The sequence below is a fragment of the Ochotona princeps genome, chromosome 6 (genome assembly GCF_030435755.1).
Source record: "Ochotona princeps isolate mOchPri1 chromosome 6, mOchPri1.hap1, whole genome shotgun sequence".
Classification (NCBI taxonomy): Eukaryota; Metazoa; Chordata; class Mammalia; order Lagomorpha; family Ochotonidae; genus Ochotona; species Ochotona princeps.
This window is the reverse complement of record NC_080837.1, coordinates 7,510,469-7,538,403: the sequence shown is the minus strand read 5'-3', so window position 1 is coordinate 7,538,403 and position 27,935 is coordinate 7,510,469. Positions and strand designations below refer to the sequence as shown.

Below are 27,935 nucleotides of genomic sequence, written 5' to 3'. Positions count from 1 at the left end.
TCCCATTCCTACTTCCCATTCATTTCTCACCCCCTGTCAGACCAGCACAAACAGCAGCCTGCTCCTTGGGGTCTGGATCAGAATGCAGACCCTGTTCCAGGTGGCCATGTGCCAACGGGTCACTCTGCCAGTACACTGCCCACGCTCTAGCATTCCTTCTCATTCCAGTCATAGGACCAACGGGGTCTGAGACAGAGCCGGCTCGGGTGGAGGCTTGTAGGCTGTTTCTGGGTTCCTGCTTTAAGGACACCATTCTTTCCCTCTTCTTCCCCCACAATGGAACCATAAGGAACAGGTATCAAGAACTGCTAAGACAGAGATCCTGATGGCAGGAAGTTCTGGCCTCTGGGCTCCTCCAACCTCTAGGCTGCTAACCTGAAGTCACTATGGCTGGGATTTTTGTTCCTTGCAGCCAAATTCCTCCCTAAATGATGTCCTCTCCTCCACCTGTGGTCTGGCTCTGCTCCAACTGTCCACACCAGGGACCATTTAACAGCTGTACTCCCAAGAGTAACTTGAGCTCTTGGCTTGATGACCTGATTAGGGCATTCTGCCTGCACTAGCCTACTGGCCTCTCCCTTCTTTTCCTTGGCTTCCGTGGTCTCTACTTCATTTCTTTCCTGTCTAGAATCTCTCAACTACCTTTGAAGTTTTCTCTCTCCTCCCATCTCCGTTGTCCTAAACAATCAATCACCTTGGGTGATTTTTATCCCTTATCATGGATTTATTTGAAAACCCGTAACTTTAGCCCAAATTTCTCTCCTAAATGTCAATTTTTTTTCCCTCACAACTGAAAATTTCCTTTTACAACCCCAAAGACACTTCAAACCCAAAATACATAAATACATCATTGTTCTGCTGTTTTGTCTTCATCCCCTCTACAGTCAGGAGAACCACCACCCACAACGTGGATAAGTGAGAATCTCAAAGTCACCAGAGAGCCCAGGGTTTACAAAAACATTAATGGATTCCCGGAACACACACACAGAGAGGGGCACTTCAAAAAGCCCACAGAAAAATCAATTTGAAAGATAAGTTTATTTTGATACAAAGACATACATTCATCTACTTCTTGCATCATATACCTTTTTCACAAACTTTCCGAAGACCTTATGCATGCATGGATTTACATATTTGGCACTAAAATTAAACTCATCTTTTAATTCCATCTTCCACAAATATTTTGTGACTTCCGTGTGTGTGTGTATGAATATAAATCCTATTTTTAAAAAGAAACAGCACAGAAAGTGACATCAATATCTCCGATTTCTCTTTGTGAAGGTGAGAGAATACATCTTTCATACCAAAACAGTGGGAAGAATACAAAACTTGGACAAAAAATCAGAAACAGTAAGTCAGCAGTTCTCTGTTGTTCAACACACATACATGCCACTTGCCTCAAGTCCATTCTTTCAAATGTCTCAATTCCAATTCCATTCCTTCACCTCCATGAACACACCAGTTCAGGCAACGATGCCTGTCATCATCTCACCCTGAAGCACTCTAACAGCTCCCCAAATCCTCCTCTTAGCGGCTGCCCTGAGCGCTCCTAATACCCACCTCCCCACCGAATCACCTCCTTCCCCTAAAAGAATGGATTCATTGACCCTAAAAGAAATTCCACTTTCCTTCACACAGCATTCCCACAATTTGCTGGCCACCTCCCTCCCTCCAGCCTCCTGTGCTGGCCCCAGCAGCAACCACACTCCATCATTCCTGAACTCAATCACCACCTCAATCACCATGTCTTTTCCTGCCTCTGCTCATGCTCTTCCTGCTGTCCACAAAGTCCTCCCACCCAGCTGGGCCTCCCATGGCTTTCAGGGCTCCAAAGTGCCATGGGGATGGCATCCCAGACTCAAAGACCCAGCTGGGCTCCCCTTCCTTGGAGCCCCTTCGTCCAACAAATGGGAACCCGGCACTTGCCACCTTGTGTTACCAAAAGTGTGGGTACAGGGCCACAGGTGGAGGATCCAACACCACGCGCTCCTCAGGGCATGTATTTCTGAGGATGTTCCAGCAAAGCTTGTCTTACAGCTTTGTGCTGGGGAGGGGCCAGGCCACCTGCTGATCATCGGCAAGCTGGGAGAGCCAAGTCTGAGTCAGACATGAACCTGTACTGTGTATCAATATGAAGTGCTCTCCCTTTCCTACAACCCAGATGGTCCCTTAACCCTGGCTAGAAAACGCCTGGCAAGCTGTCCATCAGGGAGCCTATGCCTTTAGGGACCTCTGCTATCCCTCTGCTAGACACAGAAAACACAGCCCTCCCTGAGCAACTCTCACTTGAGGCTGACAACATCAGCACACCCCAGGTTGGTGGACCCTTGGTGTCCATTAACACCTGCTTGGCAGGTGACTAATGTGTCAAGCCTCCTCCAGCAGCCTGGGGGACAGGAGCTTATCTGTCTTAGCCAGCACGGTGTCCCCAGCCCTAGACCAGGACACACTATAGAACAGGCCCCCTGAACCAGTCACACTGAAGGTCCCTATGTCACCTTGGGAAATAATTTGAGTTTCTGGTCCTAACACTTTGGCCAATTGAGAAGTGCATAAAGACGGCACCCTGAATGTGGTCCCGCCAATAGGACGACACTCTTTTGTGTGGTGCCATAGGTTCAATGCCATCCCCACCAAGGCTTGTATGGGGAATTTCACCCCCACTGAAGGATATTTAGAATCAAGTGGAACCTGTAACAGGTGCCTAGGCTGTGAGGGCTGTGCCTCAGCAATGGATGAACCCACTTGCGCTGTGGTGGATTTCGAGGCCCACATGGGCTAGCTGTGTTATGAAGGTGAGCCCTCTAGAGACAGCTAGCTCTGACTTACCACAGCCTGGGGACCTCCCGCAGTCCCCCAAGCTTGAACCTCGCAGCTCTCAGAACAATGATGCAAATAAGCCTATATCCTTTATACACATATGTAGATAAATATAAAAGCCTTGTACATATAAGCTTGTAGCCTTTGCACATTATCCAGTCTACGGCTTTCAGTTACAGCTCCAGAAACAAGCCTTAGACATGCGGTAACAGGTGTGGTGGCCGACTTCTATTGCCTCTAGACATGGAATCTTCCAGCCCCGAAACTGTCCAAAAAAAGTTAAAAAGATCAGGAGAAAGTTCTCTTCATACAACTGCTAGCTGGGCAAATAACAGGGGGGAAATGTGACTATCAACTGAGAAAAAGCAAAGGTGATACTTTAGTAATTTTGACATAAGGGGGTAACATCACACAAAAAAAAATGTGACTTCTGGTTCTGGATAACTTTAGAAGAATTACATAGGACATAATCCCACAAAGTTAACAGAAAAACATCTTTCTGGAAACAGTTGAACAGAAGAGACAGTACTATCTGTTTTCTATCAATGAACAAAATGATGATACAATAAATAATGATGGATAGGTACTCCAAAATATTTTAAAAGATTCATTTATTTATTGGGGAAAATGGTTACAAAGAGAAAGAGTGTGCTTTCTGTCACAGATTCACTCCCTAAATGGCCACAATGACAGGGACTGGACCGAGAAAAACAAGAGCCAGGAACTCCAATTGGATCTCCCATGTGGGCAGCAAGGACCCAGGCACTTAGACCATTTTCTTCTGCCTTCCCAGAAGCATGAGTGGGCAGCTGAACTGGAAATAGAACAGCTGGGACTCGAACCAGCACTCATAGAGGAAACCAACATCCAAAACCAGCTCCAACTTAAGAGGTTTTTTCCCTTTTTTAAGACCAGATCAGGAATGCGCGCCTCATGTGTCGAAGCTCTCAGGAAGAAAGGCTGACACCTTGCAAATAAGAATCTCCAGGCCTCAAGGCTGCCAGGCTTCCCTAATTTGGTACATCTTCAACCTCCTCTCCAAGTTTCCAATGCATAGTACCCCATTGCCACCTGATCTCAAGCCAAGTCTACTTCCCAACACTGCCAGAAAAGCCAGTCTTCCCAGAAACTCTCAAGCCAGTGGAGAAGAACTCATCCCCACAGCATGATCGGTTTCAGCTTCCTTCACTTTCTCTGGGCTGAGATGTGATCGGTTTCAGCTTCCTTCACTTTTTCTGGACTGTGGTTGTGTTCAAGATTGATGAGCAGCACATGGCACCCTGCTTGCTCACTCCACTGAAAAGTTTTGGCTTTCCTGGGGTGGGTGTTGCCTTGACGTATGCCTCAGACTCAGGGAGGAAGATCCTCACTGATTCCTTTCACATCTGCTTGTCTCTGGAGACTGGGGGCCACAAGGCAACAAGAGTGGCAACAAGCAGAAGCAGAAGGGATAGAAGACAAGTGATGAAGCGCACACTGATGCACAAGGTAGGCCTCGATCTCCAACCAGAAGCAAGGGTTAGACAATCAAGGGTTCCAGAAAAGCTTCCCAGCACCTGCTGGGCCACCAGAACCTGCTCCTGTAACTGAAGCCATGGCTCTAACATTAGGGTTAGGATACCACAGTGTTGCCTGGATGGCTTGGTGCTTCTCCTTAGCATGACAGGTCAAGTAAGAAGAGGGTGACCTACTAGAGCATACAAGAAACTAGTCTGGGAATACCTCAAAGTTTCTTTGGAGATCTCCCTAATCGAACTGCTGGACTCAGAACTCTAATCAAGAAAAGACAGAAGACAGAGCAGATCAATCATTCATCTCAGCTATATGTTGGCAGCGATATATGGGGCAAACGGAGACTTTATGATGGACCATATCAATCAGTGGACGACCTCATCGAGCGAAACTGGCAGCGATTCATAACCGGAGAACTATTAACACCACTCGAGCACATATCTCAGAGCATGCCCCACATCCGGGACTCGGGGTGGGCGGGAAACTGGGTGGGGCTTCCCCCTCAATATCCCCCTTTACCTCAGATACAAGATGAAAACAATGTGGACATAATAGTATTACCCACTTCCCTATCCCCCTGAACCTTTTTTTTTCTTTTCTTTTTCTTTCTTTAACTGTAATTAACTATGTAAAGATTGTCAACAACACAATAAAATAGATTATAAAAAAAAAAAAAAAAAAAAAAAAAAAAGAAGAGGGTGACCTACACAGGTTTGTGGGAGAAGCAGCTCCCTTTTCCAAAGAGTCCCTAAGGCTGAACTCGGTCAAACCAACACATGGGAATCATATGTGACTACAGCTTGGATGATATTGTGACCCTGAAAGGTGCTTCATAGGGGTGAAGTTGGATATCTTTTCATCTGATTATCATGTATAGCTATTGCATATTTTCTTGATGGACTTTGGACCTTTTTAGTGGTTGAACTCTTTCTGGAGGAGGGCCATATACCCTTTGATTGCCACACAAATTAAAAATGCTATCTTTGGGCTGTGGTATAATAAGCTAAGCCTCTTGTGGTGCTGGCATCCCATATGGGTGCCGGTGGGTGTCCTGGCTGCTCCCCTTATTCCAGCATTGTGGCCACTTGGCGAGTGAACCAATGCATGCATGAGTTTTCTCTGCCTCTCCTCTCTGTAAGTGCCTTTCGTGTAAAAATAAAGTAAATCTTTCTTAAAATGTTATTTCAAAAAACAAAATAATAAGTTGAAAAACTTAGAGCTCTGGGCTCCTTTCCCAGACAACCACCTCCACCCCACCCCAGTCCTGCCAAAGTCTCCTGAAGGCCAGGGGTCATCACAGTACCCGTTGCCTGCACAGTGTTGCTGCAGCCTCAAGGCCAAAGGATTCAAGCCAAGGGAGGTACCATTGGGCCGGGAGCAAGTGCACAGACAGTGGAGTGCACTGTTGGGTTATTTTGGGAGGCTGATAAGAGACAACGAAAGATAGAAAAAACTGTGACATTCTTTTCCTTCCTCTGACCTTGCTCAACACTTGACAAGTGACGTGTCCTTGGTAAACTGCATTAACCTGTTTTGCCTGACTCACGTTTCAAGTGCATTTTAGAAACTTGCTCGCTTACAAGCATCATCAAGGAACCCTTTGTTAAGGTTAAACTTGGCTGATGTAAAACCATCCTTCAATTTGTCTTACCAGTTCAGATGGGGGATACACCAGTTTTTTAAAAAATGCTCAACATACCTATGATTCAGGAAAAATCCATTAAAACTTATTTTTAAAATTTTTCCAAGTGGTCCAAACTACATTGGCTTTCTCTTATAGTCACATAGGAGAGTTTACTAGGAATTTGAATCAGAAAAGCAACCTTCTGTGACCTCCACTCAGACTCCAGAGCCTGCTCTATGGAGTGATCCTCAATAATTTCATGGAAAATACATACTGTGAAAAAAAACTGTGTATGACCTTCAAATATCTTGGTTCCCAAATAAGCTTATTTTTTAAATTCTATTTTCTTTGGACTTTTGGATCTACTCTTGAATTTTCTTTTCTTCCCCCATAAACTGTAGACTCAAAAGAGAAAATCTAGTTTTCTTTTGAAAGAGCAGCCATAATGACAAAGTCAGAAAAAAAAAATCCTGATCAATGGCTCAAGTCCATTTCCAAGGTCAAACTAAGGCACAAGTCTACTATAGCCATGAGAACACAGAATACCTGAGTAACTTCCAACAAACAAACAAAAGCCAGACCCCAGCAAAGGTGACCTCTTCTTTTATCTACCCTGAGAACAGGAAAATGAGAAGACACACATGTTGGCCACAGCAACATGTCTGGAAGGTGGAAAGTGAAAGATTCCATAAAACTGAGTGCTTTGACATCTGGGCTTCAAGTTTCCATTGCTACAGGTGCATTCTCCTGCAATGTAAATAAGTAAACCCAATATGTATATTTCAAGTCAATAATCTGCTCAAAAGAAGAGTCACAACTTCCACCCCATTAGAATGGTCTTCTTCTCATGCCCACTGGGCTCCTCTCACCTCAGAAAGCTGGTGTCAGGGTCAAGGTTATGGCACGGCTGCCACCTGCAACACCAACAACCCATATCAGAGCACCAGGGTGAGTCCTTCCTGCTCCACTTCTGATGCACAGCCCTGCTTAGGCATCTGACAAAGCAGCAGAAGACAGCCCAGGAGTTCTGGGTTCCTGGCTACTGCCTGGCCCAGCCCTGGCCTCAGTTGTCGCTTGGGGAGTCGATGGAATATCTCTATCTCTCTCTCCCTGTAACTCTGTCTTTCAAATTAATAAAGAAATCTCTCTCATACGAAATGCTTAGTGTGGTTTCTATAATCAAACTGGATTCTGAGATTTTTTTTTTTGAGAGGCAGAGAAACAGAGGTAGGAGAGAGAGAGAGAAAGAGAGAGAGAGAGAGAGAGAGAGAGAGAGAGAGAGAGAGAGAGAGAGAGAGAGAGATACGTACAGTTCTCACCTGCTGGTTGACTCCCCAAATGGCCGCAATGGCTGGAACTGGGTCAGGTTGAACCTGGGAGCCAGGAATTCATTCCAAGTCGCCCACATGGCTAACAGGAAACCAACTATTCTTCCCCCATGGTTTGTTTTATTAAAGAGCTCTCTCTCCTCTCTCTCTCTTTTTTTTTCCTACCCCACAAAATGTCATGTCCCACCTACCAAAAAAACTCCACATTTGGTACCAATAATTCTGCCAAGGAAAAGCCTTTTCACACTGGAAAAGTATGAATAATCCCAGTAAGAAGCAGCTGAAACTTCAGCTAGAGGCCAGTTCAACATTAAGAGTGTTGGATCCATGGTCCAGACAACCAAAACTTTTCAGATTCTAAATCCAGCTTTCTATGACTATCAGTTTAGCAGGTAAAGAGAAACAGGCCTCTATTTTTGACTTGGATTTTTTATTGCACATATGTCACATATACAACATGATGTTTAGTCAACATACATGATCATATTTCAATCAGCCCATAGATAATGGAATGAAAAGATATTTGCTTTGGTGCAAAAAGATTTTAAACTTGGTATATTTGAGAAAGTTTCTGTGAACTTATACATTGGCACACAGGCCTATATTAAATGTATTTCTCCTCTGTTGATGCAGTACATTTTGAGATGCAATGAAATGGTATGATAGCCTAGTGGCTAAAGTCCTTGCATTGCACGTGCCAGGATCCCATATGGACGCTGGTTCATATCCCAGTGGCCCCGCTTCCCATCCAGCTCCCTGCTTGTGGCCTGGGAAGGCAGTCAAGGACGGCCCAAAGCCTTGGGACTCTGCATCCATGTGAGAGGTCTGGAAGAAGTTCCTGGTTCCTGGATTTGGATTAGCTTGGCTCCGGCCATTGCAGCCACTTGGGGAGTAAACCAATGGACCGAAGCTATCTCTCCTCCTCTCTGTATATCTGACTTTCCAATAAAAAAATAAATAAATCTTTAGAAAAAAAAGATACAATGAAAAAGAGGGCACTTAACTCTGAACATGTTTCTGTCTTTGGGCCCTTCCCTGACAACGCCTGCACCATAGATCCTGCCTGTGGAGCACAGCCTCTTCACACTCCCACCTCCGCCAGAGCAGCCCCACTCCAACTCCACGTCTAATGCACCTAGACTTCTCTCGTGGGAAATACCATTGTATCTGTACCCGAACACCATGCTGGAATGAGTTCATAACAGCACGGAAAGTGATGCTCCGTTATTGCCCAGAATGCACAGCTTAACAGCAACATGTACATTATACATTTGGGGAGGCAATTCTCCCTGGGTATCTCCTGTTTCGCCAGCCCCCTGTGTCCTACACTATCTGCCCCATATTGTCTGGCTGGCAGACAGTCTTGGAAGACCCATGTCACTCCTCATAGAAGAAGACTGTGTAATGAATCCACCTCCCTGTGGGTCAAAGGTCAGGCAAACTAGCCTGCAGGCAAAGGTCAAATTGCCTGAGCTTGGGCTTTCTCATCTGGGCTGGTGGAGAAACCTCCCTCCTCTCCCCGCCTGCTCTCTACTCTCACAGCCCAAGGGAATTAGGGGAGCGCATTAAAATAAAGAACTTCCACTGATCCATGTGTGTCACTGAAAGCCGGAAGAGGTGGGTGAGAACAAAGAATGTAGCATAGATACACACGCTGACAAGGGCTGGTTTCCAGAAAGCCTGTAAAACGAAATCCACTCGGGCAGCAACTGTATGAAAAGGTTCTCAACCTCATTTCCAACTAAGGAAACACAAATCCAGATGAAAAATACCCTGGGAAACCACTTTGGAGAACAGCGTGACATCATCCAGCCACTCCTACATGTCCTGCCGGAGAGCTGAATGCAGCTGCTGCACCAGGCAACTGCTGTAGAAGTCACACAGTGACATTCAGAAAATTGTGCAGACCACAGCCACACGCCATGACATGGCTAGATCGCAGAAAGATACATGTCAAGTACAAAGAAGCCAAACACTGACGCTGCAACGTGGCCCTGTTTTTATAAATCAACAGATAGGAAAAAGGAACCTACCGTGTGTGGTCTGCCTGCTTAGGTGGCAAAATCAGGAAAATAAAAGCGATCAGCAACAGCCACAGAAGGAAGGAGTGAGGCGGTCATGAATTTGGGGTAGCAGGGGGAGCGGGCATAGAGAGCTGGAGGCAGCTATGCAGGGTTCTGTGGGCCTTCCAAGGGGTTGGCTTGGTCTGTGTCACGAACTTCATCGGTTTGCACCAGCAGTTGCTTTATAATAACTCCACAGTCCATACACTAATGTCTCATGTGCCTTTAAAAACTAGCACAGAAAAACAAAATCAAAGCCACCAGTTCCAGGTCATGGCACTGATCCTTGTTGGTTCCCCAGAGCCCTGCGACTCCTCCCCAACACAACCTCGCCTCCTGAGGCACCACTTCCCTGACTTACATCCACGAAACATGCATCCACACAGACAATGCTACACTTTGGCCTGGTTTTAACTTTCTCGATCTAAATCTAAAAATTATTTCCAAGACAAGAGAGGTCTCACTTGTGTCTTTCTCTAGACGGGAATCAAGCTGCACCCAGGTCTCCCACGTGGGTGGCAGGGACCCAATGACTTGAGTCATCCCCTGTGACTCCTGTGGCTGGGGCTTAGCAGGAAGCTAGGAACAGAGCAAGAACTTGAACCAGATCTTTTAAGATGCAAATATCCCAAAGGGCATCCTGGCTGCTGAGCCAATGCCCACGCTTGATTTTGCTTTCCACATAAATGAACCCAATGTGTGCATTGGAGCCAGCAAGCTGTTCCTGGTAAATTAACTTACTCCTTCAATGCACATGACCCCTTCCACATAACAATATTTTGTTGAAATAAAAGATAATATGAAGTCGCTCTGAGAACACCCATTCAGACTGAGCAAAACAACAGCATCCTTGACATGAACTTAGCGATGTTAATCTGAAGTTTATTGTGTTTACAGTTTTTTGTGCATCTAATTCTAAATGAGTTTGGGCTCATGGTTTCTTAAAGCTGGAAGCATAAGTGAACACCACATTTTATGCTTACACAGATTTAGGTAGCAATACAGTAAACTGGGTTTAAGTTAACGTAACAATACAGTAAAACCAGATTTAAGTCAATGCAGAGTCCCCCAGAACTCATTCCCTCTATTTGGTCCAGGACAAGAACCACACTTGTGATATAAAGGTCAGGCATGGCACAGTTGAGCCAAACATTTCAAGCATAAAATGTGGTGTTCAAGGTATCGTGAGATTCTGTGACAGGAGGCCCAACACTGGACCTGTCACCTCGGGACTCCACTCTGAGTCCACCGGTCACCCAAAGACCAGAACAAGGCACCAGGAATCCTCCCAAATGTGACTCGCAGATGCTGGGGTCAGGGGATAACTCTTTGAAATGTCAAAGTCCATGACTGGGGACTCAGGCAGAACCCCTCTCCTACCTGCCACAACCCTAAGGTGGAAAACTCACTCCAAAATGACCAAAATCTGAATGGTGTAAAATAGCACAAATCTAGTTCCTTACAGTCCTGAAAGTCCCCAGTCTAAAGTTGGTCCTAACAGACTAAAATCGAAGTATGTGTACAACTGGCTGCTCCCGGAGGCCTTTAGTGGACAGTCCATCACCTGGCCTTCCGTGGTTTCTGCAATCCTTGGCTGCCAGCCTCCTCCTCACATCAGACCCATCCCCACCTCTCTCTTAACCTCCTCTTCCACCCTGCTTCCCTCTTTCACCAAGCTCCAGTTTACAGGGGTGCTGCTAGGCAGTGCAGAACAGGGTTTGCATTTCAGGACCCTTACTCGCAGCCAGCCCACATGTGGGCAGCAGAAGTGGGCCCACAGGAGCTGTGAATGAAAAGGAGCTGTTTCTTTGTTTAAACACCCAGGGGTCCAAAAGAACACAAACACCTGTCCAGAATGCAAATCACTTCTACATGGACTCGTTCACCCTAAAATACAAAGTACTACTATTTCTCTTGATAGAAAACACGACCTTTCACAACCATCTCATTCTTTCCAGCTAGACAACAATCTAAAGAATTTGCTTTTGCATTAAAGAAATTGTATTTTGAAATCTTAACTGATATACAGAGCAGTGGTTAAGAGATTACAATGACTTTCCAACTGTGCAAAAAATTTTCTGACATGCTTCATCAGTTTCCCTAAATTTTACATTTGCTTTTAAAAATATATATTTCTCTTATTGCTAGTTGTTGTTATTATTATTATTAATATTTGCTACTACCACCAAGATCTGCACCTGCGGCGGCTCCACCTGGGCCGGCGCCCTAGGCTTTAAGGCTCACCGCAGCAGCCCTTCTATGTCGCGGCGTGGGTGGGTAGGGTCCATCGGGAGGGCCGCCCGCCCCTCTCCACTCTCTTTCTTCGCTCTGCCGACTGCCAGAGACGGCCAGGTATGGGTCCGACACTCCAGCGCCATCCATTTTCAGGGCTAGTTGATTCGGCAGGTGAGTTGTTACACACTCCTTAGCGGATTCCGACTTCCATGGCCACCGTCCTGCTGTCTATATCAACCAACACCTTTTCTGGGGTCTGATGAGCATTGGCATCGGGCACCTTAACCGGCATCGGTACATCCCGCAGCGCCAGTTCTGCTTACCAAAAGTGGCCCACTAGGCACTCGCATTCCATGCCCAGCTCCACGCCAACGAGCCGGGCTTCTTACCCATTTAAAGTTTGAGAATAGGTTGAGATCGTTTCGGTCCCAACACCTCTAATCATTCGCTTTACCGGATAAAACTGCGGGGTTGCGAGAGCGCCAGCTATCCTGAGAGAAACTTCCCAGGGAACCAGCTACTAGATGGTTCGATTAGTCTTTCGCCCCTATACCCAAGTCGGACAACCGATTTGCACGTCAGGACCGCTAAGGACCTCCACCAGAGTTTCCTCTGGCTTCGCCCTGCCCAGGCATAGTTCACCATCTTTTGGGTCCTAACACTTGCGCTCCACCTCCCCAGTGCGGCGGGCAAGACTCTTACTGCTACTTGAAAGGCAGGACTGAGAAGGACAGAAAGACAAAGGGAGAGATATTCTGTCTGCTGTTTTACCTCCCCCATAATGTCCCCAACAGCCAGAGTTGAGATGATTCAAGGCCAGGGGCTTCTTCCTGGTCTCCCATGAGGATGCAGGGTCCCAAGCTTTGGGCTGTCTTCTGTTGTTTTCCTAGGCCAGAAGCAGGGAGCTGGACAGGAAGTAGAGCAGCCAGGACACGAATCAGAACCCACATTGGATGCCAGGATTAAGGCAGAGGATTAGCCTACTACAGTGCCAGCCCCCCAACATTTACTTTTATTCTCTCTCATGCTTTCACTCATAAACTATTTTGAGAACAAGTTGCTAATATCATGCCCCCTTTCTGACTGCTGTGTAATTCCCACACACTTTAGCTTCTAAAATGGCTTGCGAAGAGCTGAATCTTCAGCAGAGAACAGCTTTCCAAGACTGAAACTACTGAGGTCTTCAAAGTCAAGGGGACAAACTTTGTTCTGGAGGCTCTGGGCATCTATCTCATCACACCACAGAAAGTTATTTTCACATGACCTCATCTCAGACTTCAGATCCTATGATTGTTCCTGAGCCTTGTGTGAGCAGGTACCTGCAGCACCCACTCCCAATCCAGCACAAGGAAGCTCAGTAGGAACGAGTCATCCTTCACCGTCTTCTCTGTGTCCAACCTAAAGTAGTAGATTGAAACTCTCTTTAGGGCTGGCATTGGCTGTGGTGGTTAAGTCTTTGCCTGTAATGCTGATACCCCCATACAGGCACTGGCTCAAGTCCTGGCTGCACTTCCCATGCAGCTCCCTGTTAATGGCCTGGAAAAGCAGCAGAGGATGGCCCAAGTGTTTGGGCCCCTGTATCCACAAGGGAGATGCAGTTGAAGCTCCTGGCACCGATCTGACTCAGCCCTGAGCATTCTGGCCATCTGGGGAGTAGACCACAGGATGGAAGCGTACACACTCTCTCTGCCTTCCAAATAAATAATTATTTTTTTTATTTATTTATTTTTAATTCTTTAAGATCCCTCTAGGGGCACTGGTGCACGACAGCCTAGTAGCTAAAGTCCTCACCTTGAATGCGCCAGGATCACATATGGCGCCAGTTCATGTCCCAGCTGCTCCACTTCCCATCCAGCTCGCTGCTTGTGGCCTGGGAAAGCAATCAAGGACGACCCAGAGCCTTGGAATCTTGCACCACATGGGAGACCTGAGGAAGTTCTGGCTCCTAGCTTTGCATCAGCTTAGCTCTGGCCGTTGCAGCCACTGGGAGAGTGAATCATTGGACAAAAGATCTTCCTTTCTCTCCTCCTCTCTATATATCTGACTTTGCAATAAAAATTTAAAAATCTTAAAAAATCCCTCTAGGATATGAGCCTCATTGTACGCACCAACACACTCTCTTTTGGGGTCATTCCATTCACGTACGATGAGTACACATTCATGATCCTTTTTCACCTGCAGGATTTTCCGCTCAGGCAACCCTTAGGGTTAGATGGGAAAATTCCTTTGGCAAAGACAAAGATGCAAATGAAGGTGTGCACATCCGGAGTTGAGTGGGAAGGATAAATGAATGCAGGAAAGCGACAGAGACGCATACACGTAAGTCACACATGAAGAGGCGGCGTCCACATCCAGAGGATGCAGGCCCAGAGCATGGCCAGGGACACAAGGGGACACAGCTGCCCTAACTCCACAATGAAGAGTTCGCAGAGTTAAACCTGCAAGGGGAGGCAGGGCTGGGTTCCTCAGCCCTGCAGATCACTATCGATCTTCCTTCTACAACCAGGATGGCCTTTCAGAAGACAAATGTCCTTTTTATTGCCAAGAAATTACCATCCCACAAGCAGAACCTGCAACACCTTGACCCTGTTCTGCTCAAAGACCCTCCTGTCGCCAAGGCCCCAGCATCCATGCTGAGAGTAACACAGTGCTCCTGGGAGGCAGGCCCGGGAAGGCACTGCAAGCTGCTCAGTGGAGAAGTAACACAGATTGCAGCCGCAAAGGACAGCTTTTGTGTGCTGTGGGTAACTTCACATCACGTGGGTCATTTCATGTCACTGGGACCTGCCAGAAAAGGAGCAATTGCCTTTGTCATGAAAGTTCTGGGTTATGCAAATGCATTCCAAAAAGATTCTTTTCATTTTGCTCTGAAGTTTAGGGGAAAAAAAAGATATAACCTTTTTAACATGCAAGAATTTTTTTAAATGCTCTGGCAGCTGATTTATCTAGTTCACAACCACCTCTAAGTGTTCTGTGCAGAATAAAACCTGTGCGGAGCGAGGGGGAGAGAGGTGCCAGTCAGGAAAAATTAGGATAGAGGGTGCTGGGAGGAAGCTGCAGGTGAAGGAGGTGGGCTGAGCACAGGAACCTTCCAGAGCTCACGTGCAGGACAGCTATCATAATCAAAAGCAGTGGCGATGGGAGCTTGGAGTGACAGTGAAATCCAGCTAGAGATGCCCATGTCCCATAGCAAAGTGCCTGGGAAGAAGCCTGTCTGCTTCCGATTTCAGCTCCCTGCTAACCTGTACCCTGGGCAACAGCAAGTGGCTCACGGGCTCAGGTCCTTGCTGCCCAAGGAGGAGACTAAGCAGAAGTTCTGGGCTCCTGGGCTTTGCACTGCCCTGGCCAAAGCTGTTATGGGCATCTGCAAATGAATGAGTGGATGGAAGACTTTTCTTGCTATCTTTCAAACAAAACAAAAATCGCTTTCTGAGAAAGAACAGCTCTGCTGACCAGGGGACCAAGGGAAGTGGCAGGTTTTCAAACTGTAGCTGTTGTCCACAAGCCAAATCTCACAACCCAGGCATTCAAAAGACACAGGGATGGAGAATCAAGATGGCAAAATAGGATAAGGACACATTTAAATGGACGCAGAAACATTAGCCAGTGTGAAGCAGAGGGGGCACATTCCAGGAAATAAGAGAGGACAGAATGACAGCAGAGGGGAACCTGGAGACAGACACAGGAAAGCAGTGGACACAGCAGTGTGGTGTTGCAGTGATCTATACCCCAGAGGCATTCAATGAGTGGCTCTAAACTGCAGCAATCAGGTGGAAAGGGGTATTCACTGACAGCTCAGGAGGTGAACCTAGACAAAGAACCACTCGTCCTGCTGGTTTGTTTGATTTGATCAGGAGCAGAGACAGAGTGGCAGACTCCAGATGGGCAGTGCGGGAACAGGGTGGATTTCACAGCCTAGTCAGCCCCCTAGAGCTCAATTTGGCCCCATTTTGTTTAAGGAGGCAAAGGTTATGGGACAAAACTGCATGTGCACTGAGCTGGGAATGAACTCATTTCTGGCTCAGTGAACTGCAACAATGTGGCATCCTACAGGTTACACACAAGAAAGGCCCAGGTAACCCTCAGACCTGACCACCAGTGCATCAAGAATTCTAGTAGTGGCACATCAGACACCATTTTGTATGGTGTGGCAAAGGCTTTAAGACTGCAGGGACAACAGTGAGATGCACATATGTTGAGCTGGGAGTGAATTCACTGAGATAAGTGAATTCTCCACAGGGAAAATAATACTGACTTCAGCATCGAATGGGTCAAAATAGGTCTGTGTGGCCTTCAGACCTAACGGCCAACAGGTTCCAGCAATATCAACAACAACAACAACAACAACAACCTAGTTATATAGGACTCCTGGTGTCTCCCTAATCCTGGGATCTGCTCCAACCGAAGTGGGAGAAAGGTTATACAGACAACAGTGCACCTCAGCATGGTATCACAGGAGGTGGAGAGTGCTGAGCCAGGAGCTGGGGCTATGGATACCATGGTGGAAATCTAACATAGAACCCAGGCTTGGAACTCGCAAGAGGGAGTAACTCCAAACCAAGAGTCATATACCAAATGCAATAAGTAAGATCAAATTGCAGATCTGTGGGTGACACAGCTTAGAAATCTGCCCCTAGGAGAAGACTCTGTTAACCAGAAGTGCAATGACCAAGAGCAAAAGAAGAGGCAGAGGCACAATGAATATTACGAAAAACTCCCCTGCAAAGGAGCAAAAGCATTTGCCAACCTCAGAGTTAACTGAGGAAAATATCAAAAAAATGGGGGATACAAAATTCAAAACACTTGTTATAAAACGTCTTATCAACAACGAGAAGCATGTAGAGCAGGAGCTCAAGGAATTTAAGGAATAAATCACACTGGGAATGAATCAAATGAAAGCTGTTATAACAGTAATTAAGAATACAATTGAGCAAATTAAAAGTACAATGGAGCAAAATAAAAGTAGAATGAAGAGTCTCCAAAATAGAATGAATGAAGCAGAAGAAAGAATCTCAGAATTGGAAGATATTTCCTGTCACCAGGGAGAAACAAACAAAAAGCTGGAAACAGAGCTGGATCAGGCTAAAAAATGTATTCAAGAATTGAAAGACACTATTTAAAAAGTTCAAATCGAAGGCCAAATATAAGAGTCAAGGGAGTCCCAGAAAGTGCAGAAAGAGAAGCTGAGTTTAAAAATTCATTTAATGAAATAATAAAGGAAAATTTCCCTAATCTACAGAAAGAATTGGGAAACAACATGCAGCAGGGGCACAGAACTCCCAACACGCTTGACCAAAAGCGATCTTCACCATGACACATGATAATTAAGTTCTCTTCAATCAAACATAAGGAAGAGATCCTTAAATGTGTACGTGAAAAAATCACTTGACCTAGAGGAATGGCCATCAGATTCACAGCTGACCTCTCAGAGGAAATTCTACAGTCCAGAAGACAATGGAGTGACACATTCCAGATTCTAAAAGAAAAAAAGTGTCAGCTCATGATAACATATCCAGCAAAGCTTTCCTTTGTCTTTGAAAATGAATTAACATTCTTCCACAGCAAAGCTCAGAGAATATGCCTCTTCCAAACCTGCCCTACACATGATACTTCAAGATGTTCTCTTGACAGAGAAAAGGAATAACGCCCCACCAAAACCAAAGGCAAATGTGAGGAACATCCCAGTGAAATAACAACAGAAGACTAAATCAATGAACAATCCATTGATAAATGACAGAACCAAATCACCACCTATTTGCATTAACCCTGAATGTAAATTGCTTAAACCCATCGATCAAACATAGATTAGTGGACTGGATTTACAAAACATAACCCATCTGTTTGCTGCCTTCACGAGACACATTTCACCAACAAAGATTGGCAGAAACTATATCTCTTGAATTTTGAAGGTTTTTTTCATTTTCATTTCTTCAAAACACTTTCTTTCTCATTAAATTCTTCACTGACTCCTAGATCATAACAGTAGCATCATTTTCTTCAAGAATGCTCTTGATTTTGTTTTTCTTTTTTTTCTTTTTAAAGATTTTATTATTATTGGAAAGCCAGATATACAGAGAGGAGGAGAGAGAGAGAGGAAGATCTTCCATCCGATGATTCACTCCTCAAGTGAGCCGCAATGGGCCGGTGCGCGCTGGTCCGAAGCCGGGAACCAGGAAACTCTTCTGGGTCTCCTACACGGGTGCAGGGTCCCAAAGCCTTGGGCCGTCCTCGACTGCTTTCCCAGGCCACAAGCAGGGAGCTGGATGGGAAGTGGAGCTGCCGGGATTAGAACCGGCGCCCATATGGGATCCCGGGGCTTTCAAGGCAAGGACTTTACCTGCTAGGCCACGCTGCCGGGCCCTTGATTTTGTTTTTCATTTCTTCAGCAACACATTGGTCATTCAGTAGCATGTTATTTAACTTCATGGTGTTGTAAATTTCTATTTTTCTTCCTGTTGTTGATTTTGTTTTGTGACTTTTCATTTAAGGTGATATACAGTAACTGTAATGGAGACTATCATATCCAGATGTGAGGAGACAATGCAGTATGCATCTCTACTTTCAGATCAAAGATGGACTTACAATGAAACTGTTAACTACAACTTGACAACAGGATGCTGGACTCTCTGCCACTGTCCATGCCTGCAATGATGGACACATGACTGTTTATGAAGAACTATACTATTACAATAATATAGGGGAACTCAATGGGGTGGGGGGAGGGAAGGAGACAACTTGGGGAGGGGGCAAAGGAAATCCCAAGGTCTATGGAACTGTTTCATAAAATAATAATACTAATATAATAATAATAGCAATAATAATGAAGTAAAATTTTTTAAATAATAAATAAAAGACACCAGGACTGAGGTCGGCACTGGCACTGTGGCATAGTAGGCTGATCCTCTGTCTGCAGTACCAGCACCCCCATATAGGAGCCAGTTCTAATCCCATCTGTTCCACTTTCAATTCAGCTCCCTTTTTATGGCTAGCGAAGCAGTGGAGGATGGCCCAAGTCCTTGGGCGCCTGCATCCACATGGAAGACCTAGAGGAAGCTCCTGGCTCCTGTTTCAGATCAGTCCAGCTCTCTCTGTTGTGATCATTTGGAAGAGTGGATCAACAGATGAATGATCTCTCTCTCCACTTCTCCCTTGTTTTCCCCTTTCTCTATAACTGACTTTCTAGTAAAATAAATAAATCATAAAATAGAAGGACTAAGGGCTGTAACATGGGATAGCTTAAAGTTGAAAAATCACAGTGCCTCCCTCAACTGCAGCCAGGAATAGGACCATACAAAGTCAATGTACAGAATGGAAAATGGTTAACTCCAAGTTGTCTTCTGCAAGTCAACAACACAGTCTTGGTCTGCCTTCCACGACCATCACTGAACACACACGTCTTTCACTCACAGTTCTGTAGGTCCAGCAGCACGCCATTGGCTCCTGCTGGGTCAGGGCGGGTCACGGTGGAGGACATCACACAGCGAGACAGAGCCAGCTTCCAGCTGGGCCTCCCTTCCCCTTCTATGATGTCACCAACGCCAACACAAGGGGACCTGTTCTGACCTCATTGAATTCCAGGTCCCACCCAGAAACTCCACCTCCAAATTCCACAGTGGGTCAGACCAGTTCACACCCTCTCAATGAAGATGAAATTTCAATCTGAGTTTTGGCAGGAACATTCAAACACAACACCCAGCTGACAGGATTAAGCAGCGATTGGCTGACAGCAAACCAGTCTCATCCAAAACCCAGTGAGGTCTTTGAAATGAGCGATCCTGAGGAACAAATGATTTTTGAAAAAATCACCCATGGATGGGTAGATAAGAGGATAACTCTCTGCATCCCGTAAAATTCTGAATTTTTGATTCTATCTAACATGCACTTCAAAGTTACCACAAGTGGGATACTTACTGTTCTAAGTCTTTAATAAAAATATATACATATATGTGTGTAAACATATATATATGTGTGTGTATATAAATATATATGTGTGTATATTATATATATATAAATATAATTTAATTGGAAAGGCAGATTGAGAGAAAGAGACACAGAAAGATCTTTAGTTCATTGGAGTTGAGTCGATCCAAAGCCAGGAGGCAGGAAGTTCTTCAGTATTTCCCACATGGGTGCAGGGGCCCAAGGGTTACAGCCACCCTTCAGTGCTTTCCAAGGCCATAAGCATGGAGCTAGATGGGAAGTGGAGCAGCCAGGATAAAAACCAGCACCCAAATGGGATGACCGTGCTTGGAGGTGGAGGATAGCCAATGGAGCCATCACACAAAGCCCATCCTATCTAAGTCTTCTGTTTGTTTGTTTGTTTAAAGATTTATTTATTTTTATTGGAAAGTCAGGGAAAGTCATATATACAGGGATGAGGAGAGACAGAGAAAGATCTTCTGTCTGCTGGTTTACTCCCCAAGTGGCCACAATAGCCGAAGCTGAGCTGAGCTGATCCAAAGCCAGGAGCCAGGAACTCTTCCAGGTCTCTCACACAGGTGCAGGGTCCCAAGGCTCTGGGCCATCCTCGACTGCTTTCCCAAGCCATAAGAAGGGAGCTGGACGGGAAGCGGGGCTGCTGGAATTAGAACTGGCTCCCACATGGAATCCAGGCTCACGCAAAGCGAGGACTTTAGCCACTAGGGTATCATGCTGGGCCTAATCTAAGTCTTTTTGAAAGAAAAGATCTGTCTGTCTGTTCTCTGTCAGTCTATCCATCTATCTGTCTAGGAAGAGTTACACAGAGTGAGAGAAATATCTTTCATCGTCTGGATCACTCTGAGATGGCAACAACAGCCAGCCCTGGGCAAGGCTGCAGTACAAGATGCCACCCACAACCTGTCTCTCTTTAGGTCCAGTGTGATCCCAAGTGTCACATCCCCTGAACACAGGACCCTGGAGCAGGTGGCAGGGCAATGGGACAGTGGGAGGGTGCAGGGGATGGGGAGGCAGAAGGAGCAGGCCTGAAGGGATGGGAAACCTAAGGCTGTGGTTTCCTGGGAGGGCTTGGGACAGGGGGCACATGCACCCTGTGAGAGCCCGCAATCTTAGACAAGCAGCTGAACGGGGGCTTCATGCCCATGAGAATCAGACTCTGGGGATCTTACCACCAATTTCACCTACAGTCTTTGTAATTACTGCATGAGCAAGTGTTGCTTTTATTTTTCCAGGCAGGGAAAGGTTTGTTGGTTGGGTTTTTTTCTTTTACTACTATTGCTTCATTTCAAGATTCCTTTTAGTAATAAAATCACAGAAAAATGTAACACCTGAAACCAGGTCAGTTCTGATTGGAAAAAAATTTGCTTTGATCCCTTATCTGGCCTTTCTTTCTCCCCTCATTCTGTTAAAATCATGGAATCCTTTAAAGAAAGCCAGAACCTGGGGTTGTTGCGATGACGTAGCCAGGTAATCCTCTGCCGGCAGTGCTATTATCCCAATATGGGTGCCAACCAGGAAAGCAGTGGAGGATGGTCCAAGAGCTTGGGCCCCTGCACCCACATGGGAGACCAAGAAGAAACTCCTGGCTTCAGATCAGCTCAGCTCAGCTCCCGCCATTGCAGTCATTTGGGGGATGATACGATGGACGGAAGATCTGTTTGTCTACATATAAATCAGCCTTTCAAATAAAAAATCTTAAAAAAAAAAAAAAAAAGACCAGGGCTGGCAGGTGAGGCTGGAGAGTCCATCCAATGATATCAGGCACTTTGCTAGTCCTGGGTCTGTTGGTAGCCCTGCAGGTGCCAGAGAGGGAGCCCCCAGCTCATGGCATGGATGCTGGGGCGCCAGGGCCCACAGCAGCCTGCTAACTCACCTGCTCTCTGTATGAGTCTGAGCTTTCCTGAAAGATGGCGTACCCTGACTGCTGGCTTTAAGGATTCCTCGGCAAAGCCAGAGAAAGGATGAATGGAGTCCTTCCCTCTTTTCAGTTGGGCTGCCAGGAAGCTCAACACACATGTGAGGACCAGCTATACCCACTCCACGAACCTTCTGATACACTTACAAATAAATATGTCCCTGCATGCTTCCACAAACCTTGGCTTGGTTAAGTTCTCCGTGATCAGGACTCCATTCACATACACTTTTTTCTAGTTTTTAAGAGCTGTTTTCTAATCCTACGTGGAATAAGAGGTGACACATAGGAACCATTTAAGCTAAAACTACAAAAATTTGCCAAAAACAATTAATAGCCAAAGACTGCGGCAAAGCAAAAAATCATGCATGTCGCCAGATTTGACAGCAGGGTTCAAGCTGAGACAAGCGAAACTATTTTCTTCAAAGACACAGTATAGTGGGCCATCAGCTTAATTTAAAATTCACACAGCTTTCAAACAATAAGAGGCCCCTTTCTCTTCCAGGCACAAAGGCATTTTATTCATATGTGAATAAAGCCAAGTGTCTTTTTATTCCAACAACATGAAGCGATTCTGCATTTCTATGCAGAATGAGGTCGTTAGCACCAGGCAGAGTCATATCGCGGAATTTCTGTGCATTCTGGATGAAGTTGTCCGATGGTGGCACACGCATCAGATGACAAAAAGCACTTTGTATCACCAGAAAAGAGGGGTGGGAGTTGGGGGAGACCCCTTCTAGGACACTCTTTCTTTTGTTCCTCAGCACAAGGCGCCAACGGGCAAACACATGCATTAGTACATTCACTCTGACAGAGCACTGAGCTGGCTCTCGAGAGTGCTCAAGTACATGGACCCAGAGTTAGATCAGCGAGTGCCAGGGATGTGTGACCCCACACCAGATCCATTTGGGCAGAGTTCCGGGTGAATTTGACAATAGGTTTTGCGAAATGGGTGTTGCCGATTCCTGGGTAATTAGGAAACCATGATTAAAACAAAAAAAGAGCCTACTCTTCAAAGGCTTTCACTCTAGCCTTTCTCCGAAAAAACTAAATCATCCTCTCGAAACTGTAAATATCATTCTTGAATGGAACAGGCACCACCGGGGACCAAGCTGTTAAATGTAACAAGAAGCCACATTTAGGGCACCTATAAAACCACAATTGGAACATGAAGAATTAACAACATTCTTCCTTTCTGCCACTACTAAGCAACAATTCACCCAGGTGTTCTGGTCCCTGGATGGACAGAAGACAAACCAATCAGAAGCCAGAAATCCCACAGCGACCACCTGGTGGCAAAGCACGCAGCTCTATTGCTTTAACAGCCTCTGCCAGGGCTGGCCTGGCAGTGCCTGGGTGGGATCTTCCCTGCATCACCTCCAAGGAGGACGCCAGCTCTCATCCCCTCACCATCTTCACCCCAGGCCACGGCTTGAGCAAAAAAGGCCTGTTTCAGAGACTATGCCTCTTTCATCCCATCCCTTTCACAAGAAAAATGCACATGTTTTAAAAAGTGTGCATTTTAAACATTTTTATTCATTTATTTTCATGTTTACTTGAAATGGCAGAAAGACGAAGAGAGAGCTTCCATCTGCTGCTTTATTCCTCAGATGCCTGCAATATGCCAGGCGGAAGGCACACATTTGGAACTCCAACCAGGTCACCATGAGGGTGGTGGGTGTACTTGGGCAGGGGACCCAAGAACTCCAGCTCCCACCTGCCCAGGATACACATCAGCAGCAAGCTGAGACTCCAACCCAAGCACATCCCACATGGTGACGTAACCCTGCACCAAACACCTGCCCAGCATGTGGGGTGTCTTAAGGCGTTTTCCACTGTTCAACACAAACAATAGTGATTTTTTTTAAGTATGCCTTAAAACCTTACCCCTGCCTTAATCCACCACGAGATCCGAGGTGAGGCGTACCTGTGCCAGCCTCTCCATCGGGGTCCCCTCCCTGCCTCTGTCTTGGTTACCCAACGGGATGATCAGAATGATGTTGCAGTATCCCATTGAGCAGCAGAGCTGCAGCCTTCACTATAACTCCACACAAGCATGCCCCTTCCTCTCTGACGACGCTTCTCTCCCTCCTTCACTGGCCCCAGCCAGTCTCCTCCTGCCTCAGGTTCTTGGCACACCTAGCGCAAACCTCCAGCAGGTATCTGCACAGCTGGCTTCTTCACTGCCAATGTCACCTCCTTAATGAAACCTACGCTGACCACCGTGTTTTCAGAGCACCTGTTATCCATCTCCCCACACCTATCCAGCCGACCAATGCTCTACAACTTCTCTCCACAGAGCTGATCACTGTGGAGATGTCTGTATCACATATCTAGCCATGCTGTTCTCACATTCTAAACATCTAGAAACATGTACATAGTGGACACTCCATGGGCAGAATCTGGGTAAGTAAAAGACTGAATACTTAGAAGATCCAAGATGGCATCACTACACCATAACTGAAAGATATCGGGGCCGGTGTGGTGACATAGTGAGCTAATCCTCCACCTGCAGCATCAGCATCCCGTATGGGTACTGGTTCGTGTCCCAGTTACTCCACTTCCAATATAGCTCCCTGCATATGGCCTGGGAAAGCAGCAGAGGATGACTCAAGTCCTTGGAACCCTGCACCCATGTGGAAGACCCAGAGGGAGTTCCTGACTTCAGATCAGCCTAGCTCCAGCTACTGTGGTCACTGAGGGAGTCAACCATTGGGTGAAAGATTCTCTCTCTCTCTCTCCTTCTCTTTTTAAATCTGCTTTTCAAACAAAAATAAATACTAAAAAAAAAAAAAAATGTCAGTAAAGGCCATTGACTAAATGCAGATATACTCGGGGCTGAAAGTTTGCCCTGCTAGCTAAGCTGCCACTTAAAGCACCTGTATCCCATAGCTGAGAGTTGGGGTTCAGTCCTGGTTTTATCTCCTGATTCCAGTTCCTGCTAATGCAGGCCCTGGAAGGCCATGGTGATGGCCTAAGCAAAGGCAAAGGCCACCATGTGAAAAGATCCGAATTGAGTACTTGGCTCCCAGGCTCCACCCTAGGCTGGCCCAGCTCCACTCACCGTGGGCATCTGGGGAGGGACCCAGGGGATGGAACCTCTTTCTCCTTTTGTTTTTCTGCTCCTCCAATAAATAAATATTTAAAAGGAAGCAGAGAAGCACAAAAAAAATAGGCTTTCAAATCTCAATAATAATTAGCAGGAAAAAAAACCCCAGTTTTACAAAACAAAGGGAAATGAAATACACAAACACACATCACGGTGAAGAAAAATCCCTGGCTACCCACCTCTGTCGGGAAGCTTTGCTCTCAGAAGGACAGAGGCATGGAAGATACAATTCACATCACCTGCAAGAGCTGCTTAGGACTTGGAACACCTAGGAGCAATCTGTGAGACCTGCATGGAAGTGAAACTCTATAGAACTGTCCTGGAAGATACAGAAAAACCTAACCCTGGAGGCAGTCACTTGGCTCAGCAGCCAGGACTACAACTGGAGCCCATCTGGGATGCCAACAACTATTACCTATTGAACCATTGCACTAGCTCCAAATCTTTGTTTTTAAAAAAGTGTGCATGTATTACGTGAGCCCCTAGAGTGCACCAGTTGTGTTCCTCATAGGCCCTGACCCAGTGCATCCCCATGCATTCTCCCGTCAGCAGCGGTAGTCTACAGTTGCACTCACTCACCCACTCAGGGCCACCTCCTTCAACCCCTATAGCCACACGTCCAAGGCAATCCAAAGGAAGAAAGTTCACGGGTGGTGGTCATCACACACCATCACTACGGAAGCATCACACACCCTGAGCAGAATAGTCAGCTTCTTACAACAATGAAGTGCCCGAGACAAGCTTCTAAGCGTCAAAAAGATGTTTATTCAAGCTCATGGTTTTAAGCTGTCCAATCCCAAGGTTGAGTAGCCCCGCTGGTTTGGCGACTGCTGAGAGTGGAGATGGCAGTGGGGGAGCATGCACACAATAGGGCTCACACGGTAAAGCAGAAAGCAGAGAGGATGCTGGGCCTGACCCAGGCTTGTATAACCAACCCTCCCACAAGAACCACCTTCTGGACAGCACGCCCCCCGTCCCAGGAGCCTCCACCTCAAATCACAGTAGGTGGTTGCTTCCACCTGCTTGGTACCCTTAACAAGATTTCAGGGTTTCATTTCTGCATGAGTTTGGGAGTCAGATCGTGGTCAAACCACCGTCATGAAAGAGCAGACAGTTGAGCCACTGCTCTGAGGAAATATAGGCGGCACTCTAGCCTCTTGTCAAAAAGCCTCTGGGATATATGTGGGAAGCTCAGCCACATTCACAAGAAAAACAGCCACTGCAAAGACTGGATAGGCACAGGTGGGAAGGACTGAGCAAGGAATATGCAGGGAAAACCTCAGGCCTATTCACTTGCCCACAGCTCCTCATTCATTCATTCACACATGTCACTGTCAATGGGCTCAGCAGACCCAGACGTGAGGCATTCATCCAGGAGAAGCAGGAAACAGCCAACAGGACCCCAGCTGTGTGTGACGATAGATGTGGGGACCATGCAGCTTTGCCCTGTCTCCCCCTGTGTGTTTTATGCCTGGCACTCACTCACCTATTCTGGGCCACCTTCTTCAACCCCTATAGCCACAGTTCCAAGGCAAACCCGAGGAAAATAGGTCACTGGTGATGGTTATGCTTGCTAAATGGTCTCCACCCTTAGCCCTGTGACTGGGAGAAACACACCCATAGCCATGTGATAGGGAGAAACACACCTGAACAGGGAAGTAGAGCCTTGGAAAGAAGCCATAATGTATTGGGCTGGTGCAATGGCTCTATTGGCTATTCCTCCATCTCCAAGTGTAGGATCCCATATGGATGCTGACTTGTGTCCCAGCTGCTCCGCTTCCCATCCAGCTCCCTGCTTGTGGCCTGGGAAAGCAGAGAAGAATGGCCCAAAAATTTGGGGCCCTGAACCCACATGGGAGACCTGGAAGAAGCTCCTGGCTTCTGGCTTCAGATTGGCTCAGCTCCAGCCTTGTGGCCATTTCGGGAGTAAACCAGCATATGGAAAATTTTTCTCTGTGTATCTCCTTCTCTCCACAAATCTCCCTTTCCAATAAAAATAAATAAATCTTTTTGTTTAAGTGTAATATAGATGCAGTTGCCATTTGGTCTAAGAGCATAGCCATATCTTGTGACAACTTGCATCATGCTATTAAAGGTTTCCATTATTCCCAGAAACAATATTCTATTATTCTCTAATAAGCTATTATTATTAGGTGTTTATATTTACATGCGTGCAAAATAACTATGGTTAACATTATTTGTAAAATAGCTACTTTTCCAATGGGTCATTGTGTTTCTTTCTTTTCCTACAACTGAGCCTTCAGCCAGTGTGTGTTAACCAAAGGATAGATCTTCCAGACTAGGGTGGGTAAGTGAGATCCGGCACCCAAACATGAACATGAACACGCAGATCTCTGTGCCCATTCCACCTGTAACACCTGAAATCCCTTCTAACCTTCCCAAGCTTAGACATGACCATGACTAGCAAAATGACTTTAAAAATTGTCAAGGGAGAAAGTCACTGGTTCAAAAACTACATTATGATGTACTTTACAAATCCAAAATAAAGAGGTAGCTTACAATATAAACTGTAGCCTTCCTTACTTGCTTTCCTTATATATCGAAGGTGCAAAAATTATAGTACATTTTCTTTCAGTGATTGAAATACAAGCCATTTTCTCTCATAAACATTATGAAGTTGTAAACTGTGCTATTTTCCTTCAGATAAGGATCTAAATACACGACATTTGCTTTTCATTAAGTTCATAAAGTCATAATCTATGCTACACACAGGATGACTAACTACTGGCCCTCAAAGAATTGCAGAGTTCTAGGACAACTTGGAAGTGCTTTTTAAAAAAAAAAATCACACAGAAGCAATTAGAAGGGTAACACTTCCTGGTCTGTAGGACATTGGTAGCATAAGCTGTCGAAAAATCGAATTGCAGTGATGTAGCCAGGCCCCTCAAAATCCCAGAATTTATGCATATCTTTCAGAACAAGCTACAAGGATACACTGAGACCAGGAGTAGAGGCTGGGACAGAGAACGGAAGGGAGGTTGCTCTGACCAGTTCCTCCTATGGTCCTACCCTTGATTAGGGCTCACCCCATAGAGCCCACACCCAACACTTCTGGGTTGCATCATTCAGCTATAGGGCAGGGAGTTAAGCAGCTGGGCCTATGACCTGGGGCAGCATTTCATTCAAGACCAGTGGTGGAGAGCAGGGTACCACAGGGTGTGTGGCCAGAAGACCCTGCTGGCACTCAGCTCTGCTAGTGAAGCGCCAGCCCAGATGCGGCTGGGGAAGAGATTAGAAAAGAATACAATAGGGAAGAGAGGTGATGAGACCCAGGAGGAGGTTTGGACTCACACTGGACCTCTGCATAAGCAGAGCCCTGACTGCTAACAGGTACATCAGCCATCACTGTGAGCAATGTGGGTCTTGCTCACTC

General features: G+C 46.1%; 1 protein-coding gene across 3 annotated transcripts in view; it reads right to left on the bottom strand.

Moving 5' to 3' along the window:
• Positions 1 to 27,935, bottom strand: part of SH3GL3 (SH3 domain containing GRB2 like 3, endophilin A3) — a 118,357-nt gene that overhangs the window by 69,002 nt on the left and 21,420 nt on the right. Inside the window, exon 1 of one of the 3 annotated variants that reach the window (XM_058665535.1) lies at positions 18,990 to 19,115. The exons of the other annotated variants lie outside the window; for them this stretch is intronic. Within the exon in view, the coding sequence (XP_058521518.1) occupies positions 18,990 to 19,016 (27 nt within the window). The 5' untranslated portion in view covers positions 19,017 to 19,115. Of the gene's footprint in view, positions 1 to 18,989; positions 19,116 to 27,935 lie in introns of those variants that run through there. 3 annotated transcript variants of the gene reach the window in all.